The 22,505-nt window shown below is 42.6% G+C and overlaps 1 protein-coding gene across 1 annotated transcript in view; it reads right to left on the bottom strand.

Moving 5' to 3' along the window:
* Window positions 1-1,135: 1,135 nt before the first annotated feature.
* Window positions 1,136-22,505, bottom strand: part of TBX18 (T-box 18) — a 21,979-nt gene continuing 609 nt past the window's right edge. Inside the window, exons 3-9 of the mRNA XM_014964449.1 lie at window positions 22,324-22,498; window positions 20,628-20,729; window positions 17,504-17,675; window positions 10,828-10,995; window positions 9,602-9,666; window positions 5,680-5,774; window positions 1,136-3,240 (exon numbers count right to left, since the gene is read on the bottom strand). Coding sequence (XP_014819935.1) covers window positions 2,516-3,240; window positions 5,680-5,774; window positions 9,602-9,666; window positions 10,828-10,995; window positions 17,504-17,675; window positions 20,628-20,729; window positions 22,324-22,498 — 1,502 coding nt within the window. The 3' untranslated portion in view covers window positions 1,136-2,515. The remainder of the gene's footprint in view (window positions 3,241-5,679; window positions 5,775-9,601; window positions 9,667-10,827; window positions 10,996-17,503; window positions 17,676-20,627; window positions 20,730-22,323; window positions 22,499-22,505) is intronic.

Here is a 22,505-nt window from a genome sequence, read left to right as displayed (position 1 = left end):
TAAACCAGCAGAGCTATGACAATTCACATAACCAAATATGTGCCCATCTTCTGTGTGTCTTAGAACCGTTCCACAAATTCTTAGTGTGAGGTTTTAGAACAGTGTTTTTGGCATCTCAGGTCTTTGCTACAAGGTCTGCCTCAAAGGACACTGCAACGCCAAAACTACCGACAGACCTGACGTACGTGGATGCTCTTCGTTACCCTCATGTATGAGCACTACCTAGCCATGCATCTGTGATGCACTGTCCACAGTACAGTGGAGGTACTTCAATGTACTGTCAGCATTTACTGTGAGGCAGAGACGTGCTATAATCACACTTTACAGAAGGAAAAAAAAAAAAGAAGAAGAAAAAAAAAAAATATATAGAAAGGCTGAGCGAATTGCCCAAGGTCACTTGGGAAGTTTGTGACAGCAAAGAAGCAAACCCACATCTCCTCAACTGCAGGCTCATCGTCTTATCTTTCCAGCTTTGAATGAGAACTTTCTAAGTGTATTCTTCAACATAAAAAAATATGTAACTGATAGAAATAAACCTTTCTCCAGGCATGGGCTTAAAGACTGCTGTGGTTTCTCTTCTATTCATAAATAATAAAAGAGATAGTGAGAGGGCAATTTCTTCATGCATTATCTCCAAGCCTCTGAAGAAATACCAGCTGCAACGAGTCTGTCTTGAAGTGGGAGCATTTAAGTCCCCTGTTTGCCAGAAAAGACGTAGCAACTCTTGAGAAACACAACTATCCACCTTCACCAAAAAAAATCCAACAGAGAAAAATGTGAAATCTGAAAGGTCTTATTCTCCTTCAATGCTGGCCAGCATTGGAGTATTTTCAGCTACATTGTACCCGCTTCAAAACGCCTTTTCATCACCTGCACAATAGGAAGGAGGCTTAGCATACTGTTGAAGACGACCCATTCTCTCAAGCACTAAAATCTGTTCTCTAAAATCTGAGCCCCCAGCTCTGAAGGGCTGGCAGCTGAGAGGCAGCTTTCGCAGCAGGACTGATGGGCACGGGGGCTGTGCAGGTGTGGATGAAACTTTGCCAGGACAAACCACCTCTCCGTGTCCTTGTCACTCTGGAGAAGCCTGGTCGGGAGCAGGTTGTGATCTGTGTTCTTACAAGCGCCAGTCAAAACCAGAGCTGGGAAAGAAGGAAGGGAAACTCTTCAATTCCAGGACAAAAACTGACTAAGAAACAGAGCAGTGGTAACCCCATGACAGAAAAGAGTAAGAGGAAGACAGATGGTTCCCTGGAGGGAGGGATGTAGGCTGTAGGTGTCATGCTGGAGCGTTCAAAGTAAACTATTAAAGGAATTTTGCCTATTGTAATCCTGGTCCCATTTTGGCCATGTTACAGGGAGGCAGCTACGAAAGTTCTGCTTCCAGCACTTGTGGGCAAACTGGGCCATCTGCCTAATTGCTACAGGCAATGTTTTTATGAGATACTGAGGATGGAGGACTTTTTGCCCTTATTAAAAGAAAAAACAAACAAACAAACAAAAAATCCAAAAAAACAAACAACAAAAACCAAACCCAAAACACAACACACAACACACACATGAAAGGGTAAAGCCAATAATGGAATTTTTCATCCTGCTTGCTTTTTTTTTCCCTAAATCAAACCTGCATTTTCCTTTAAAAAAGTAAAAATACAAAAAAAAAAGATACATTAGAATATCCTACTGTTCAGTAAATGTCTTATAGGCAATATTTATGGAGGAAAAAAATGCATCAAGCCCTTTCTTTGACAAAAATGAAGCACCCCTAAGTTCATTCCGTACCAAGGAATGCCTCTTCTTCTGCTGTTGGTTTAAATTACCCCTATCACCACTATTTGAATATGCATTATTTGTCTTCAAATACCTAAACATAAATCTAGACTAATGCTGAAAAAAAAAAATCCTAGTAAGAATGCTGTGCCGTTGATAAGCTAAAAACAGCATATCATGAGAAGGCAAACTAATCTTTCTGTTTACTTTGTAAATAATCCATTAGCTAAACTTCTATTTTAGGCTGGATGCTTGATGCTTAACACTTAAAAGTCCAAATACCCTTCATATCCCTTATAACAGAGAAGAAACTTGTAAAATGCCTTTGGTGCATCAGCTTATCACTGTATGAATGTTTTAAAGAAACTCACTAGTGCCATAGGAAATGTAAGTGGGCTTGTTTGTGTTGTTTAATACTCCAAGTGTCATTTCATTCTTTAAAGGGGTTAGAGCAGAGGAGGGGGAAAGGGGAGGAAGTCTTACTTAATTTGTTGCATATGTCCCAACGTGTTATACAACTAAGTGTATTATACCAGAAAACTAAAGCAGTCTGCGCCGCAACAAACTCTGCCTAACTCAAAATAGGAGAATAATCTGGCCACAAGCAAGTCAAAAATTCAGTGAAACTTCCTCTCATATTATATATACACACACACTTTACAAGCTACATCGAGTGTCCTTTCATATTCCAAAAAGAAATACATTGTAGACACCAAACATACTGTACTTTTACTTAAAGGCTTCATCAAACCATATGTGCAGACACTTGAGAAGACGAGAGTGTTAAGCTTCCTAGGGTCCTAGAGTCAAAGAAATTCTGCTGCCCCCCGCTGCTAAGTAAGTGCACTCCTTCCACGGGGGGCAACATCTGCCGATCCGTCATGGTTCCACTTGGCGAGGACCCCAAGAAACTTCCTTGGGAAGAAACGATTTTCTCAGGACTGGCAGCCAGTTTAGGGGACGTGGAAAAGTTATATCCATAGAGCGCGCAGGGGCTGTGCAGTCTAAACGTGTTGTAGGAGCCCTGGTGGGTTTGGTTAGTGGTGAAGGCGTTGCTGGATGGGGACGGCATGATGTACTGGAGCTGTGGAGACATCCCTGAAATCTGCATGGATAAGCCAGTCTGTGGGCAGCTGAAGGCATCCCCGTCGTTGCCACTCATGGACATATTCACGGTGGTGCTACTGGACACACCGACGTAGGAGGGAGTCCTCGGGGGTGCAAAGGTCTCACTGGTTTGGTTTGTGAGCCGGTTGTAGGTTTCAGCCAAAGAAGTGCTGTATCTGTTCAGGGTCAAGCCTGAGCGGGCACAAGCTGTGTAGTCAGCTGGAGCAAGGCTACAGAGCTGGCTGGTGTTGGGGCTGAGGTGGAAGGCTGGAGATGAGCAAGGGGAGCCCGGTAAAAGGTGAGGGTGGGTAGATGGCACTCCACTGCCAGATCCCTGGAGTAAAGAAGAGGAACCCGCGTTTCCTGCAAGAGAATATTACAGTGTAAGAGGCATGTTGGGAAAGGTTCACCTCCCAGGGGAACAAGCAAGTCAAAAATTCTGTGACCTCCTTCTTTTATGATAACCCTTGACACGAAACACAATGCAAATTCGAAAAATGACATCTACATACACGTGCAGGTGAGAGTGTGCATGTGTGACGTGTATTTTTAAAGAAAATACCTGTCCAAGAAAGACAATGTAAGCTATGCTTTTGCACCCATCACTCAATACCTAGAGCTCCTGCCCAAAAAGTTAACTACTCTTTGTTTGACATGAGAATCAAGCTGCCTGGCAGCTGAGGTAGCCAGGCAGGTGCCACATCACTGGAACCCTCCTTCAAAATTATGAATTCTGTAGTGTCTCTGCTGTTGCTACACCCCAGGGTGGGTTTCAACCAGCTCCTTAGCTGAAATGGTAGAGGCTCCCACAGTTCAATGGGTTCAGGGAAGTTCACAACTTCAGAAGAAAAAACTTCCAACTTAAATCAAAAAAGTCGAGAACAAAACTTCAGAGCAACTTCAGGAAAAGTGTGGGCTGAATACCGTGCACGGCTGCTTCATTTCTTGAATGGGTAGGCGGAGGTTTAGGTTGGCAGCAAACTGTTCATTTACTGATATCAGAACTTTTTACATGACAAATACCAGAGCTGAATGGTCCTGAGAACGCGCCTCGTGTTACAGGTGAAGCCTTTTCTCAGGACTGAAAGTTTCCCAACTGTAAGAAACACTTCCTTTTCTTAGAGATTATATCTCCCCCCCCAAAAAAATGAGCGTAGAAGAATTTATCTGGGCCTTTCACAGTCTCCCAAGCAGAAGGCACTTAGCACAGAGGGACTCTCCTGTTTATGAATCACATTAACTATCAAACAGCTTGATGCTGCAAAGAAATACACGCTGTCAATAACTTCACAGGTTTCCATGATAGGTGGGCTAGTAAAAAGAAAAACACAGTATCAGTGATCTCTGCCTGCTTCTTCTTGCTCTGTTGACAGGCCACAACAGGCACAAAGCACCATGAGATACAGCCACATTCCAGAAATCCTGGTGTAAGGCATACTTATTTTTCTTCCAATCTACATCAACACCTCCGCTATCTGAAGATGGGCACTTCCAGCACTAACAACAAGGACAAATATCTAATGGGGGTCTTTCAGCAAGTGTCTAAACTACCCTGCTGTCCAAGGTGTAGATGACTGAAGGATGAAGGAATGCAAGGAGGCCAAATCCCATCCTCTGAACATCAACAAGGTCCTTAACCTCAGGCAACAAGCAGAAAAGGAAGGGGGAAGTTCATGGCAGCAGTTCCCCTGCTCTCAAACAGTGCAATATATGCAAACAGTCAGTCTCCTACAGTCTGACAAACTGTTTCAGGTCTGATCTTGGTTTCTAATTACACACTTTTTCTTTCAGGACCATCTCCCACTCCCATCCTCCACCCAAAACTTTGCAAGCCCTCATCCAACTTCTCTGTGACCTGGCACAAAAACTCCTTCTTAGTTGCCCACATCAGAGATTGATCCTCAAGATTTCTCAAAGGACTGGGCTAAGGAAAAGTTGATAAAAGTTATTTCTGTGTATTTCCATATCTTCTGGAGTTTTGGTCTGAAGATCCTTAATGACTCTGGAATATATTACCACGAAAGCAGGAATTGTGAAGAATCAGGACCAAAATGTCTGATTCATTTGGAGCTGAGAGGTTTTCTGTATGCCAAGGGATGTTTTGGAAATAAAGGAAATTAGAAAAAAAGTATTGAGACACCCCTTTCTGTCAAAACAGGCCATTAAATACCCTTCCCTCCCCCACATGTATGATGGTGAAAGTGGGAGCCAAGATGTTACAGGCTGGGGAGCAGGAAAAAGCAAAATGGAGAGGAATTCCACTTTTTCAAGCTCTAGGATGCAGATAAAATTTGTTGGGACTTTTAACGAACAATTTTTACATCCTTAAGAATCAAGGAGGCTTTCCAAGGCAGAAACCCAATTAAGCTTGTCACTGTTGATTAATTTCTTAGAGGACATTTCTTCTCTCATTCCTTTTTCTTCTTTTAAACACACAAGTAATTTCTACATCAGAGTTTGGATGTGTACAACAGAAGTCACCTATAAACTATCTCTGCCTCATGTATCTCACCAGAGTATAACACTAAGAATAGGTTATTCCATTCTTAAATAACTGGCGTCTTTTTCCACATGAGATCTGATTTATCTTTACCATCTAACATTTTTACTGCCACAGAGATTAACTCAGCATTCGTTTTCTAACAGAATAACTCTGATGAGAGGTGACGGTCTGCACTGGGGTTGGTTGGATGCTTTTTCCTCTGCAAGTGACACACTCACCTAGATTTTTGCAAAGAATGATGTGCAAAGATTTATCTTCATGCATTTTTGTTTTGAAAGAACACAAAAGACGATCATTACCTTGTTTGGGTATCCCGGGTATATCTTCAAATGTAAGTGTCCTCAGCGAAGGTCTCCAGAAGGCATAAGACTCTACCAGAGCTTCCAGTCCCATTCTATTTAGAACAAAACCAACACAGCATGATGAAAGCAGGCTGTATTTTGTCACATTTCTCTCTCAAAAAAAAAAAAATATATAGAAATCACTAATATTTCAGGATTATTTTGAAGTTGATTTTGCTCTTTATGAAAGAGCCTTGTGTCCTCATCCATGAGACCAGACTGTGATCTGCAGTCACCGGGCTGGCAGCAGGCAAAGAGTTTCCCAGTTCCACAAGTCTGGCATTCTATTTCAATTTTTGGCTTTTTTGGAGCTTGGGGGTCAGGTGTGGACTCGACTAAAATGTCATTAAATGTTTTCCTAGTACAACATTTCCTTAACAGCAACTGCTCTAACTGATCCACTGACAATTTCTGTTAAAACAGGATTCCCAGTCATTACCAAAGAGGTGGAAAATACAGCTCTTTTGTTACTAACATATATAAAGCAGTGTTGTGTCTTGGTTATATGCTGAGCAAAATGCCTTCAGAAACTAAAAATATTCTGTCATTTTCTCTACACAGTGCCGTGACAAAACAGAAATGACCGGGTAGACAACCGTGGCAGACAGCATTTAGAAGAATCTCTCTTTCCTGAAGGTAAAGGCTCATTTGTTTTCTGGCAGAATTTTACAAATAATGTACCTCAGAGGTATAATTTTGCTGTTATTTTGGAGCGCTGGGCCCCAAAGGCCTGTTAAGTGTCAGCATCAGGCACACACCAAATACAAGCACTTGCCTTTGGGCAGCACTGCTCCCTAAACTGAAATTATGCAAATAGTCCAGTTTGAAGCTACCAACACGTTCTTCCAATACTGCTTCTTCCCCGTTGCATTTCTAGCAGGATCACAAATGTATTTCAGGAAATAAAGTATTTATTAGCTCAACCTGGACTAAAAAGATAGCCTTCATTTTCTGCAGTAATGGTGAATTTTCATTTCTAGTTAAAAGGGAGATAAAAGCCACCTCCTGGAGGAGTGTAGCCGAGGCGATAATTTATACAAGATGCCTTCGAACAATTTCCACATTTTATCACCACCCTAATTTACGCTATCAAATGGCCAAGTTTATTTAACAAAACAGTTATGTTTTTCCTGAAGTATTTAAAGGGAGAAATTCTGGTCCTTTCCTGAGTAAAAGTTTTTATAGGGTCAAACTTAAGGCCGAACTGAAGAATGAAACTATTCTCAGCACATAAATTCTGTTGCACTTTGCAAATGCACAGGGAATGCTTTTAAAAGGTGAAGCTACTGATTTCTGTAAAATAGCCTGTGGGACTGAACGGGAATGACCTGAAAGGGACCATATTTAATTAAACAGGATTACTGCATGCAGCAGTGCATAGTAAGATAGCTGCAATAATTAAAGCAGCAGTGAAAAGTCGGATATAGTGCTACCACAATGGTTTGTTTGTTTTTTTTGCAGACTAAAATGTCTATTTTAGAAGTACGCTAGCTAGAACAATAAAGATACCCAAGTCTTAACAATTAAATTCAATGTTCAGCAAGGGAGTAAAATAATGATCAACTGAGTAGACCAGCAATTCGAATTAAAAAAAGGAATTTTTTCTCGACAATTTAAAATCTGAGCTGCATTCCCAAACACATGTATTCAGTACCACACAGCCTACCAAAGAAAACAACATTCTCTGACTTCAGTAAACCAACATCAATTCGCAATGGACGAGTTTGCAGAATCGTTTCTGTAACAAGAAACACTATGGCAAAATCATTCAGACCTCATGTAAAGCCAGTTCCGAAACATTTATACAGAGGCCTCCTAATGCATTTCTGTAAACTACAACTGCCTTTCAAATTCAAGTATCCTGCTTTTTTTCCTAATGCCCGAAACAAACTTACTCCTAAATTCTTTATTAAGCCAAACCAAAAAACCACTCTGAATAGACCCAGTCCTACAGCTGGGTTTGCAGTGCTCTTGCTGCACCTACATCCTCCTCGGGTAACACCAGGGCTGTCCCACCAACTTAAATCCCCTTAAAAAAATGGCTTCCAAATGATCCTTTTCTCTCTGTTTTCAAGGGCGTTTTCCTTTGTTCTGTAGAATATTACGGAAGAAATTCAAACCTCACTTAAAATCAAGGATTTCAGAGGAGTCAAGGTTTCACACTTCTCTCCTTAGTACTTATTTTCCAGCTCTGCACAAAGCACGCCCGGCGGAGACACTGCCTTCGGAGAGCTGTCACACAGGGCACCTACACACACCCTTCCCTTCCCCAGGCACCTTCTGCTTCTTCAGTCACTGCAGTTGTCTGGAAGTCCCTGCTCCCTTAAATTCCAAACTGGAAGGCCACAAAGGAGGACAAACCCCTATTTATGCCGGCGCTTGTGGCGCCCCTTCCAGGCCCCAGGACAGAGCTTGGCCAACTGTTTCTTGCTTAGAAGACAAAAGTCTTAAGAGAGCAGAAAATGCAGAGCGCCAACTGAAAAGATGCTCGGAGTTAATTCCTGTGAATCTTTACAACCCCCCCAACCCCTGCCATAACTTGTTCATTGTCTAAAAATCTACTCTCGTTGGCTGCCTGGTCTCAGCATTTCTGTAACTCAGGTGGAGGCTTTAATGCTGTATCCTCTGCTAGAAGAGTCATAGAGTCATAGAGTTGTCCAGGCTGGAAGGGACCTCCAAAGGTCATCTAGTCCGACCTCCCCGCAGTCAGCAGGGACACCCCCAACTAGACCAGGTTGCCCAGGGCCTCGTTGAGCCTCACCTTGAATATCTCCAGGGAAGGGGCCTCAACCACCTCCCTGGGCAACCTGTTCCAGTGCTCCACCACCCTCACAGTGAAGAACCCTCTCCTCATCTCCAATCTAAATCTGTTCCCCTCCATTTTAAAAGAGCAGCCCAGTAAAGCAGCTCCCAGAAGATACTCCGTGTACATTCCCACCAGCACAGGCTGCTCCCTTCCCTGAAAGGCTGGGTCATAAATATAGCAGCTGTAGACACCAAACGCAATGTGGTCACTGGAACTGATGTGTACTATGCGCCACAATTAAACGCTGCTTTTTTTAGCTGAAATGGTTTAACATACAATTCATAACAGGCTTAAGTATTTCACATTAAACAGGCTTTGGATAAAATGCCTCATCAGTGCTGGCGGCAGGGACGAGACCCAAGCCTCCACTTTGCGCTACTCAGATTCCCCATTGCTATTTTGAAAGATTCATGGATCAAGAGAGAACAAGCAATTAATCAGCCCAACCGCAACAAGAGGAGGTGGAAACCAGGCTCGTTTCAAGGTCATCTGTAGCCTTGTAGGAAAAGCATTCATCTAGGAAGCAGATTTAAAACTCCTTAGGCTAAAGAGACACTTCAACACAGCTCTCCCACCCCTTAGGCAAGTGGGCTAAACATAAGGTTACTGCAGGAGGGGACTTAGTTTTTCCTCCTTTAGGTAAAAATGAGCCGTTCATCCATGCTCAATGCCACTTAAGTGCAAGAAAGCTGGGGCTTAGAGTTTGGCACTGGTATCTGCAATTTGTGTCACGGGCCAGGAGAAAGAGGAGACTTCAGGAGCAGCCTGAAATCACAGACCTGAGTTTGCATTAACGCCATTTGCAGCCCTCATGGTGTCCCACTGCCTCCACCAAAAGGAAACTCGAGCACCCGCATCAAACCCTGTGCCAACCCGCTCTTGACCACGATGGTCAGAGGAGCAGGAACAACGGGAGCCCGTCACAGAGAACTTTACTGGGAAAACTCAGTGTTCCCTCAGGGAGCCCGAGTCCCCAGGCTAATTTGTCCGTAAACACAGCTGTTCCCCTCTACCAGCCATCACAAACCCATTCTTGCCGGCAGTAACGAGCCCAGCTCCTTCCCCAGCACCTACCTGTTACGTCCTGAATCTCTGAACCCTTTGGCAAACGGATTCCTATCGATCTTCAGACGAGTTATCTGTCAAAATGGTTAAAGAAATTACTACGTGCAAACTCAGCTGAGTGACACCAAAAATAGCTATCCTGACAGAATTAAGCCAAGGGTGGAGTAGAAACATCTTCATATTTGCGTGGTGTAAGACAGTTGTCCCGAAACGCAGCAAAATAAGGGACAGCCTTCTGATCATTACGTTTGCAAATCCCCAGAGAAGCTAATAGGTATTTAATGCTACCAAATGGCAGGTTGGAATTCTTGAGAAAAATCTTCTGGCAAATGTCATTCTTCACCTAAGAGAGTACACTGCCCAACCGCAATAAAATTTAAATTAAATTTTATTTCTGTACGGGTCAAGAAGGAAATGTGAAAAGAGAGATTATCCCTAGGCTATTACCCGAAGTAAAAAACAGCAAACCTCCCCCAAAATACTTGTAATTTATTTAAATCAGTGGGGTAGGCACCAATTAATTATATTTCAGTATTTACATGGCTCTCCCGCTCTTCCCTTTGTAAAGACATCAAGGCATATATAATTTCCCAAAATAAAGCTGTAAAAACTTATGTGGAGTTAATAAAATATCACAACACAACACTAACTATGGTGTCACTATGTTTAATACTTAAACAAGTGGTAATAAGGGCCAAACACTGGAGTCACACAACCTGCAGCTTACTTTTGACTTTGACCCAGATAAATTGCAGTTAATAATATACATTGAATGCTGTTAATGAAAGTGACTGCAACTTTCTTCTGACCTCAGCTTCTCTGTTAAGGTCCTGGGAGTCTTGAAATCACCGGAGTCAGGACCAAAAATGCTTTAAAAATTCTATCCAGATACGTACCTACACTTAAAAGGCACAAAACTAGCTTCAAAAATTAGACTGCTCTCTGTCTTGTGCTCCAATGCTGCATTTACAATTAAGACACCATTAACTGTGCTAATTAGACTGTGTGATCTCCATAATAAGAATGGCTTTTTACATGCAGCATCTAGTCCACCTGGCCTGAAGTCTCAGCTATATCCCCCAAGCTGCAATACCATTAGTAAAAGCCATTTGTCACACGAAAATGCTTATTAATCGTAAGTGGGGTAATAAAAGTTTTCACTTTTCTCCAATCTCCTCCTTCCCCGATTAGTCTGAAAAGCCTGTAAAGTGCTCTAAGCAGGAATCCCAGGTTACCTGTTGATTTTGGTACGCTGTGACAGTAGTGAAAACTGTCTCTGGAAAGGAGAAGGCTTTCACCCCTTCTCCAGAAGGGATGGGCTTGACAGGGGACAGATCATCTCCACAGTCTTTTCGGATGACGTGGACACGGGGCTGGTATTTATGCATCGAGTGAAGGATAATCTACGCAGTCGTGAAAGGAAAAAGATAACATTTATTAGAAAGGACACCCTGCTGTTTCAGGACTAATAGCTTTTTGGAACAGATTATGGCATGTGTTTACCATGCCACTTACTGGAAATCAAATGTTTTCTTTAACCTCTGAAGGTTCTTATTACAGTAGTCTAATCCCTGTGCATTTATGTTATTGCCAACCCTAAGCATTTAAAAATTACGACTCAGGAGCTCCAAATTCAGAGACTGGCTCAATTGAGACTGGCTCCAAAAAAAAAAGAAAATTAAAAAAAAAAATCAGGAGTGAAGTCCTGGTCCCACTGGAATTAGGAAAGTTTTGTCCCTTTTTTCCACTGGGGCCTGGATTTGATCTAACAAGATTAATAGCAGCAGCATTTGCCTTTTGTTTTTGGAACCTTCAGAATATGCTTGGAGCAATTTTCTTCCTGATATCCCAAAGGCTGGAAACATATCTCTTGTTTTGAACACAAGCTAGGATTCTCACACTCTGAAGAAGCAGAAACTTCAGAGTAAAATACTACCAAAATCCCAAACTCTAAAGTTTTAATAACCCTAGATTTACATACACACAATACAACCCATACACAAACCCCTCCCAGGATACAAAAGTTTGATTAAGCATAACGTGAGAAGTATATGAACTCATAGTGCATAAAATTAAACAAGAAAATACCTTTTTGTATAGTTCCCGAGTTTTAGAGGAGATCTAAAATACAGAATCTTTCCCTCCATTTTACTCCATTTCAGCTAACCGCTACTAAACCAGAAGATTTCAAGTAAAATAAAAATAATTGGAAGCTCAACTATTATTGTTGGAAGGCCTAAGAAATTAGCAACTCAATAAATAAATAGTCCTATGGCTGTTGGCCTGCGGAACCCCTAATCAACGTTGAGGGGAAGCTTTTTAATTTCCTGCTCCTTGAGCAGCCTCGGAACGTGCATGGGCTGAGGCGCTCGGCAGAGCCCCGATGCCAGACACCGGGGAAGTTCATTCATCCAAATGACATAGAGGACATTACATTCATTTGGATAAGCTCGACTTTGGCTAGTTTAATGGGCTTGGTCCTGGCCAGATGACATGACTTTGTCTCGGATAAGCCAAGTTTCTGGATAATCAGGGGTTTTATTAGCCTGCGAGTAAGGTTTTGATGATGACATCACAGGCTCCAATTAATTTGCTTAGGGAGTGCCCTATGGATGTCCTCATATGAAGCCTTTCCCTCCCCAAGTTCCTGAGATCTTGCAAATGTGTATTCTTCTTTTACAACGCTCCTTTCAGTTCTCTGCTGGCAAAGATGCACGAAATGAAAATGCAGAGAGGACAGCACATTCCTGACCCTGTTTTCCTGTGAACACCCTGCGATACCAGGGGAGATACCGGTGCAATAGGATAAAGAAAAAAAATTATCAAGGACATCTCTGTTCCACTGCTCAATCCCGTCGCTACTCGGTGCCGTGCCGCTTGCCTGGGTGCCACTGAGCGTGCCACGTTCTGTTCCCACCCCTACTACTTCACCCCATCACCTCTGAGACGCAAACTACCACTTGCCTACATGCAATGACAACCCAGAACATCTCTGCTCATGTACCCGGACAAGTGAAGTCACGGCAGGATGGAGATCACCATCTCCCACTCCTCATCTGGGTGGCTATTACAGCTAAATGCATCCTTGGCATCTCTTAAGAGCAACCTGGCTTGGCTCCGTGCTATCCTGAAGTTTCTGCCTGGCTTGGCTCTGTGCTATCCTGAAGTTTCCATCCCTGACACACCATTAGATAATTAGCAAATCCATAGCAGGGTGCGTTGTTTTTTTCTTGATTTTGTACCATGCCGTAGGATCTTTGTTAATGATCAGGACCCCAAATTCTGAATAAACAATACATAACTGTAGAGCCCCAGTGAATTAAAGAGCAACGCTATGGAGATAGGACATAAAAGGAGAGGGAGATGCAATGGCCACTCTGAAAACCCAGTAGCGCCGTTATTCTAAGCATCACCTGAAGTTACTGTGATGAAAAAGCTAAGGAAAATGAGATTCTGCTTTTCATTTCACGTTGCTTGCACATTCAGCAGCACAAATGGGATCTAACAGTTTATCTGCAGAACCAGCAGCTTTCCCTTCCTAGCCTTAAAAGCCAACAACAAAAAAAAACCCAACCAGACCAAACCCCACCAAATGCCGAGCACGAGCTGGCATGGCTTTCAACCCACACTTGAGAAGCTTGTCGCTCTCTACAAATCCCTCACAGGACACCCGACCAAAAAAACGCACTTTTGGGGGGAACAAACTTCTCCTGACAAATGTAAAATTCCACTTTGGCCGCAGCAGCTGTCAAGACATGATTGTCAGACAGAAGAGGCAGCAACGGGACAAGGCTGGGAGAGCAGAGGTGGCCAAGGCACCCGCAGACACCCGAACCCGGGGTCACCTTCGGGATTAGGGCTTTGGAGAGACGCTGCTGCAATGAGGACCCAGAGGTGACTCTGAGCTCGGGACCCCTGCAATGAGGACCCAGAGGTGACTCTGAGCTCGGGACCCCTGCAATGAGGACCCAGAGGTGACTCTGAGCTCGGGAACCTCTGTGGCACAGCCATCCCAGCCAGCACAAGCCAGAGCCTGACCCTCTTTCCTGGAGGAGATGTTGATCCCCAGGAGCTCGGCGGTGCACAGATCACACGACCACCTCTCCACCTCGATGGGTGCTCACTTTGATGCCGTTTTTCACCAAAAAATCCTCTTTCATCCTCTCTGTCCTGTGCATTCAGGCTTTCTAGAGTCAGAGAAGCGTGTGGGGCCAAGGAGCACGGATTCCCTCTCCATAAGGACAAAAACTGCAAGTGCAAATGCTGATGTTTCCCAGCTTTTCATTGTCACAGGAACATATAACTACCCATTGACTGTAAGCAGAGCTTGTCACTCGGAGCCAAGTCTGGGCAGAGTAACAGCCCGCCTCTGCTTCCAGCCTCACCCTGCTTTCAAATGGGGAAAAAGAAAAAAAAAAAAAATAAAAATACCAACCACCAAGGAACAATTAACACACTAACAGCCTCATTTTCACTAAAAGTTAAAAGATGTTTCTCCGCATCAAAAAATGCTCAGTTGAAAAGCATGGAAAATAGCATCAAAAATATTGACTTTTCCCCCCTCTACTGAAATTCGGATTAAAAACTGCATTAACAGAGGAAAATCAGCCAGCTCTAACCAGCTGGAGGGAGAGGCTGCTTCGACAACGCAGCACTCGCTCCACGGAGGAGAGAGGGACCAGAGGCATTAACAAATCAATGTTAACTGCAAAATGCAGGTTTGCTTTTCCTTCCCATCGCAGCCCAGATGAAGGACACAAACACCACAGTATGTGTCTTAAGGGTCTTAACACTTCTACAAGCTCACAGTCTTCCCAACGTAGGAAATTCACCCTGGGACCCCCTTTTGAGGTCAAAAATATATCCTTACAATTTTTGCTTGATCTCCTCAGCCTACGAGTGGAACCCTGCGTGTCAAAGAGTGTCCTACGTGCAGAGGTACTTCAAAAATCTCCCCGCAGAACAGTGCTACAGAATTCCATCCTCACAAACTCCCACTCAAAACACTGATGAACCTAGCAGCAGGCAAGCGAGGAGCTGCTGGAAAGCCTTTGGGCAGCAAATAAAGTCATCTCGGAGGTGGCTGATCTCCTCTCACAAGGAGCTAATCCCAGGCCAACGGGATGCAAGGGGAGCTGGTTGCCATCAGCTACTGCCACAACCAAAATACTGCAGAGGAACACTACCTGTTTGCAAATCCTGCTCCCATTCCCATGGACATGGGTCACTTTTCTCACTCATTCCAACAGGTAATACTCTAGAATGGATATGAGGGTCCTGGGTTGATCTTGTGTGGGCTCCCTACCTCAACGCCTGCAAGATCAAAACCTACCCTGGGATTCCAAACACAAAAACTCCACAAAAGCCGGTTCCTCTGAGGGGCACAGTTAGAATAAAGGAACAATTTTGACAAAGCTTAAAGCCCCAGAACCAGGCAGCACAGAAAGCACACCCCAAGAACAACAGCTAAAGCCCAACACTGCTTGAGCTACTACTGGAGGAATGATAACAGAGTGTAGAGACCCTACTGAGGTTTCTCTCAGCCCTTCTGCCTAAGCAGGAGGGGAAAAAAACCCAACTTTCTAATAATCTAAAATATACCTCATCTCCCAAGAGGGGTGGGAGAGTCAGAACACACGACGTAAAAGCAAGTATTCGAGGGACAGTCCAGCCTTGACCCCTAGCTCTTCTGATCCCCCATCCCTCCCCTGGTACCCTCTTGAGAAAAATGGTTCCTTCCTGCTTATGAGAAACAATTGTTTTTTATATTCATCACAAAATATGATTATTCGTTTTCCATTATTGCTGGAGGCATTCAGAGGCTACATAGCTTTTTCAATACAGCATTCCACACTACCATAGCTTTAAAAGAAAAAATGTACCCATTGGAAGAGACACTTTTCTGCTTTCTGCTTTTGCCTTTTCTGGTAATTATGAATGACATGTTTGCAATTTCCCAGATTTGAGAAATATGAAATTATTTTACAGTCATCCTTCTTTTGTCCTTTTATTTTAATACTTAAATTTCCATTTTGGGGAGGAGGGGCGCTGCCGTAGCTCGGAATCAGTTCAATGTGTCTCAAATCGCTGCGCAAGGGCTTTGCTTCACCAGTTTCCAAATCGAAACGCTTAACTAAAGACCAGAAAATTTATATCCCCCCCGCATTATGAATAATGGTGTGCTGTGTACACTACACAGGTTGCGGTTCAGAATAAAAACAAAGCTGAGATCTGGGACGGAAAAAAACACAGCAATACCATTCTCTGCCTAGCTGAGATTTTATGGCAGTTCGGGACTGCAAAGTGCACGGGTGGACCATGGTGCCCAGGTATCACCCCTCCGAAAAGAGGGAGTACAAAATCCAGCCTGCTCGCCCTTGGAAAAACCACATTTCAGCCATTCGCACCCACTTCGCTTTTTTTAGCCCTGCCAAGAGAGTCAGGACTCAGAGAAAGTGACTCCCACTCAAGAAGGGGAAAAAAAAGAAGGGAACCGAGTGTGAGAACCTTCACTGAGATGGACATGGCCAGATGAGATCCCATCACTGTAACTCTGGAAAGAAGAGATGTCAAACATCTTTCTTACGAGCCCTGAAGAAAATCACTGCTAACCCAGGAGAGGGGAATACCCCCACGTTCTTCTGAAGGAAAAACCCAATAAAATTATGAAGGGTGTTATAAGAAAGGGAGGCTCTTTTTTGCCTCAGTAACATAAAAGTTGTAACTTCTGCACCGTTTCACCAGAGTCTCAAGTTAATCTCCTTTGCAAACACAAACGGAGGAAAAAAAAAAAATCTCATACCTAAACTTGGATTATGTTTTGACAAAATACCCAGCTTAATGTCACAGGGTTACTACACTGAAAGACACACATAATATCTTTGCACTCTCTGCCAGGTACCTTTTCTTTCCCTCCCTTCCGCGAAGGGGAAAGTATCCTGGTTAATAAATGGGGCTACGCTAAGGACAATGGAATCCACATCCTGTCTCCAAACTTGCCTCCAACATCTTAAAACTCTACCACTTGGAACCCGATGCTCCTCCTGAAAGGAAGCCAACATTTGCCATTTATTACGGGATTCTGCAAAAATTAAAAGAATTCCCCCCGACTAAAAACAAATCTCGTTTTTTTTAATTATTTCCTAAGGTGTCAAGTAAAACTATTTTAGGGATTGCTGGAAAGATACTGGCTTACATCTGTCATGTTTCAACAGTTTTGAAGAGAAAAGGAAATATTAACATAACACATTTTGTCACATTAGATAATGTCATAACTAAACAATTTAGAACTTGCAAACAGAACACTCGTACTGCATACGTCCTCGCCAGTTTTTTCAGAAGTAATGAGCCTCAGCTGTGAAAGGGTCTTGCTTCATAAGGTATGTAATAAATCATTATCGGAGCAAACCCAGCTCCCATGTTGTTCGGGCTTTTTTTTTTTTTTTTTTTGACTGCAATTATTAACACCTCATGGGATTTCACACAAATGTTTAGGTTAAGAAAATAGTTAAGTGTATTTTTATTCACATGAAGTTATTACACGCTATTAATGTTTCTTCTAGCCACTTGTGAATTAAAGCGTCCCGTTTGATCGGAGCAGAAGTTGCGAGTAACGCACTCGGTGGGAAAACACCAGAGCAATTCTGCCCCTTCGTATGAGGCAATTTAGCCTTGTAAAGTCTAACTTTGCAGGAGGAGTTCTGTTTTTGAGGGGGGAGTAAAACAGCAGGCTCTAATAAGCAGTTAATTATCGGAGCAGAAAGTAAGCAGATTTTTAGATCTGGATGGTAAAGTTCCAAAACAGCTTTGAAAAGTCAAGCCTATTTCTGGCACCCTGGAGCTGTACGTCAGAGTCTCCCCGGGGCTGAGCAATGTGCCTACATATAATCCTGCAGAAGAGAGAGTACTCACATGCCCTTGGTCGTCCAGCTCGTTATTGGTGAGCTTCAGTTTGTCGAAGCTGATCACTTGTCTCATCCACGTCTCCCCGGAGGCGGGTGAATCGGGGTGAATATAAACACGTGGAGGCACCGGGGAGTCAGCGTTACCAGCCACCATCCACTTGGAGCTGTGATAAACATACCTACGAAAAAGAAAGCAAACACCTAGAGCCACCAAAACCTCCAAATAATTCATCAGACCCGGTCCGTATTAATAAATTAGGGCCCATACGTAGAGCAAGAACCCACCAGCCAACAAAACATGAAAGGACAACCAATAAAAGTGGTTTGTTTTTTTGGTTTTTTTTTTTTTACTCTCGAAACACAGTTCTGATATCTGCAAAAGTAAGGCTCTGGTCTGACCTTGGTCATCTTAAAATCATTAACAGCCTTAACACCAGTCTCCACGGTGAGCTTTAAGCTGGTGTCCGCTCATCGATCGCTGCAGCCTCCGCTCGGAGCAGGCACCAGCAGGCAGGGCAGAATCTGGTCCCTCATTTATCAAATCGAGTAGTAATTCCATATTTGGAAGGTTTAACATGTTGAGTCTAATATAAGAGTCTATAAATAAAGCTATTGAAGGGAAAGAACATTATGATTGGGAAAAATAATGAAACTATGTCAGGCTGTGCTCTCGCTATTTCTGCAAGACCATATTAATTTTCTTGAATAGTATTGCAGAAAGGCTTAAAAATGAAAAAACACAGCCCATATTTCATTTGATAGGCCAATGCTGACAAAGTAATTTTCTAATAAAAATAGTGCCTGCTTTGGTAGGAAACTTATTTTGAAGGCAGACACTTCACAGGGCAATTTTAAAAGCACCAATTAAAAACTTCAAGGTGTGTTTTTTTCAAGTACAGTAAAATTCTAGTAATTCAGCTATACTTCTTAATAAAAACAAGGAAAACTTTATCAAATCATTTGTTTGTACAATTCAGTTCCTTATTAGAAAAGGACAAACAATATAATTGGAAATGAAAACAAAATGACCCAATACACGCATCGCTCCGTGCAACTCGTATCAGGCTGTAAAACTAAGATCTGGAATGGGGGTGAAACCCTCTCCTGGAGACAAATTCTCAACCCCAGATGGCACAGTCAACTGTTGTAACATTTTTCATTTATTTTACATCTGTTGGTTTAAACTAAATGCGCGCTTTCCCTGTGAAAGTAAATAAAGTCATAAACACACATAAAATACGCTGAGCAACAGTTTCAGCTTCCAAGTTATTTACAACAAGGTCTAATTTTGCCAGAAATCTAGACCTAGCTGTAATATCCTTCATTTCCATTTAGTTTTGCTGCCTGCTCTGACAGCTAAAGCCTAGGCTCCCTGTGTGACTGAGGCTGTGTCTTTCAAATGCAAAGATCTGCAAGATAGTTTGGAAAGCCACATGAGCAGCCAAAGTTAAAATAGCAGTCAGCAATAAAAAAAATAAAAATAAAAATAATAATCATAGATTGCACAGCAAAGAATGAAAAGCAGAATCAAGGAAAACATGCGAAACATTAATAATTGGTGGGAAGGTTAAAGGCGTGGTACATGATTACAGAAATTTAAGTTTGCCAACTGAGAAAATAATGCCCTTCATGCAACTTCTTAAAAGTTACTTCAGTTATCTGGGCACCACGTATCACACTGGGCAGACAGTGCAGCTCATTAGGGCTGTATTTCAAATGAAATATTAAACAACTCATATTCGATATAACTTTTTTAAAAACGTTTTTAGTATTAACATTTTTATTCAATTTGGAATAATTACCTTGCCTTTTTCTATGAATTAAGGAATTGCTCAGACCTTCTAGGAATGATACGCTCAGATTGCTGTAGTAAATGCACACGTGCAACACAAAGCACGAAAAGGGCTTTCACTTGAGCTGCACTGCACTGGTTCAAAAGGAAAAAAAAAGCATTTTTTCTCTATGACACAGTCAGAAAAGCCTCCCCTAACTGGATGTGCTGGACACCCTCAGTCCTGGTATCTGCACCACGTTGAAAACCACAGAATTTAAAATAATCCCAAGAAATGTCTCACACACCGCACGAGAAAAGGACAAAATTGCAGTCCATGGGGTAAGGACACGCAAAAAAAAACCCCACAGGGCTGTGTTTCCTTAGGAAACGGGGTGGCATTCCTGCAGAACCAACCTCTTAGTCTGAGTCTGGAATATTCCTGGTTGTCCAATTGTTATCTGCAGCGGTTTTCCCCCGCATTAGGCTAAGTACAGGGTTGAAAGAATCAAACCAGCAATTCAGAAGGACCTGATCCTGCCTCCACTGAACTACTTGGCCAAGTTCCTAGGATGGCCTCTGTAAAGCAAGACCTACCAAACATCTACAGCTCTCAGGGACAACTCCTGAGGGCCAGATCCTGCAAACACCTCTATCAGGACCAGCAGAGTCCAACCACCTCCCTCGAAACACAACTGCCCTGGAAACAAGTCAGGCTTTTCAGCACAGAATTCCTACCCTTAAATGTTGGAAGAACAACTACTTTTGCTCCTCACATTATTCTTCAGACAATAACGCCATTAATTCTTTAAAAAGGCAGGGATTAGAAACATTAGCCTTTGTGATATTTGGTAGGCAACCAAACAGCTGAGTGATAAACAGCTTTTAAATTAAATGAGATAATCGATTTGAAGCGTGACCAAGAAAGCTTATATGCCCTTAAATCAGACGTTAATGCTGTTAATGTTATTTATTATTGTTACCGCCTTTTAGCACTAGAAAAATGTGCATTTTCATCTAAATTTATTAATAGGAAAAACCGAGGAGGAATAAGACACGATAAGAATTCCTGACCGCACTAGAAGCGCGCTCTCTGAAAGCCAAAACCTGAGCATCTGCCCCCAAAACATCAGGCAAATGTATAAAGAGCTTCAACAGAAACTTTAGTCGGTTTTGCATACTTGGCACAATTTGTGCTTTTTTTTTTTTTTTCCTAAATGCACTGGGATGAAAATAGGAATCTGAAGGAGAGTTAAACACGATCTTCAGCTAATTTATATAGTGTTAATGTTTTCTTCCAATAGCCAAGCTCCCTATGGCTTGCACGGGATGGGGTTTTTTTGCCTTAAAGCCACCATACCTGTATCTTTTGTTATCCACTGGCACGATATCCATGGCAATATAATACTGCTGATGTGGGTCTAAACCTGAGATCTTCACTCTCATTGCGGGAAACATCCGCCTGAACATGGAAAGAGAGAGGTCATTTTTTAATATGAAACAGACTCGGGAATGGTTGTTTAGGAAAAGGAACCGGTTCGTGGGATTTTTCTCGTTCTTCCTTTTAGCCTACAGAGTCCTTTTGGACGATTATAGTTACACAGCCATGAAATGGCCCATTCGATATGTCAAAACAGATTTCTAAAAGTGCATTTACCCGAACAATGCTTCGTATGTTTGGGGATACGCTTGGGGAGTACAGCTATTACCACATCATTTCGCCTTTATTGTGAGACAGTAAATCATTTTGGGTTCGAGATTTCACTTTAGCCGGACACACATTAAAAACCCGTTGGAGATATTGTATAGAAAGGTATTTCTGGAGAGGGGCAAAGAGCCACCTTCACCCAGGAAGACCCAAGATTTGCAGAAATGCGACTTCACTTCCAACTGACAGCAGCAAATGGAGCCTCATTTTCTGCAGCAGCAAATTAGGAAGCTAAATCCACGGTGACACAATTATAACACGGCAAGGATGCAGAGTTATAAAAAAGCCAACGTGCCATGCTGTAACCCAACAATATGGTCTTTATTGAGACGGGACTTCCTGTCTGCAACCTACTAAAGGTGAAGTGCAAGAGCTACTCTGGCTTTGAAAGGTATAGTAAAACTTCTTTATTGAAAGCAGAAACGAATCTAGGAGGTAATTTCTAAAATAAAAGAAAATGAAATAAAGTGAAGGAAAAAAGACACTTTCACGATTTAGCTCCTTCCGCGGAGAAAAAGGCATAATTAACCAATGCGGTGGTTTGAACATTAAAAAAAAAAATGCATTTCTTAGCTCGCGTTTGGCATGCCTTTTATCAAAAAAGTTCATTCTTGAATAAAAAAAAAAATAAATATAAAGGAAACGTCCTAGTGACGAGCTGACTGCAAGCTAATGAAAGGTACTTTTCTGTGTTTTATAAACCTGAAAGCCATTCCAGTTTATTCACTATTTGCTGCCGTTCTAAAAAAACATATATATAAATCAATTAAAAGTCGTTACTGGAAAGAAAAATCCTATCATCTCCGTTATTTCTGAATAAGCAGGAGGGTAAACCTGACTGCGGTTAACTAGTTTTCGCTTTTATTTCAGTGCACCTGTAAGATAAAACAGAAATTCCCCGACTGGACTCTCTTTAAGACAAATGTTGCTTTGTGCTGTGCGAGACTGCGTTTCAATCATTAATAAAGCCTCTCTGAAAACGTAGAAGGCACCATATGGATCCAATAAAATATGTTTTTGTAATTTCTAATAAGTTCGGATACTTTTATACTACCCAGGTTTTTGCCATGTGTATCCACGGGGAAAAAAAAAAAAAATTAAAAAAAAAAGAAAGGAAAAAAAAGAAAAAGGAAAAGGGGGAAAGTTTTCCTTTTAGAAGGACACGACGCTCCCCAGACCCTCGCCTTAATGAACAGGAAACCCACATTCTGCCGTGCCCGGCTAAAAATTATCGCCATCTACCTGCCTCGTAAATCTAGAGAGGGATTTTTCCTCCCCCCACCACCCCCCCAAAACCCGTTTTTGGATGTACCACCGGTGGTGGCCGCCGGTGATTCCCCCCCGTTACCTTCCCGCTTTGGTGATGATCATCTCAGTCCCAATCTCATGGAAACGCTTCCACAGCTCGGCTCCTTGCAGATCCACCCGTGGCGTGGGGAGGGGAGATCCCGGCCGGGAATTTTTGGGAGAACCGCCGGGGGAAGCGGAGGGGGAAGCCGTCGGGAAAACATCCTCCTCGCCGCCTGCGGA

Source organism: Calidris pugnax, unplaced genomic scaffold (genome assembly GCF_001431845.1).
Source record: "Calidris pugnax isolate Ruff unplaced genomic scaffold, ASM143184v1 scaffold219, whole genome shotgun sequence".
Taxonomy (NCBI): domain Eukaryota; kingdom Metazoa; phylum Chordata; class Aves; order Charadriiformes; family Scolopacidae; genus Calidris; species Calidris pugnax.
This window is presented reverse-complemented; position numbering and strand designations above follow the sequence as displayed.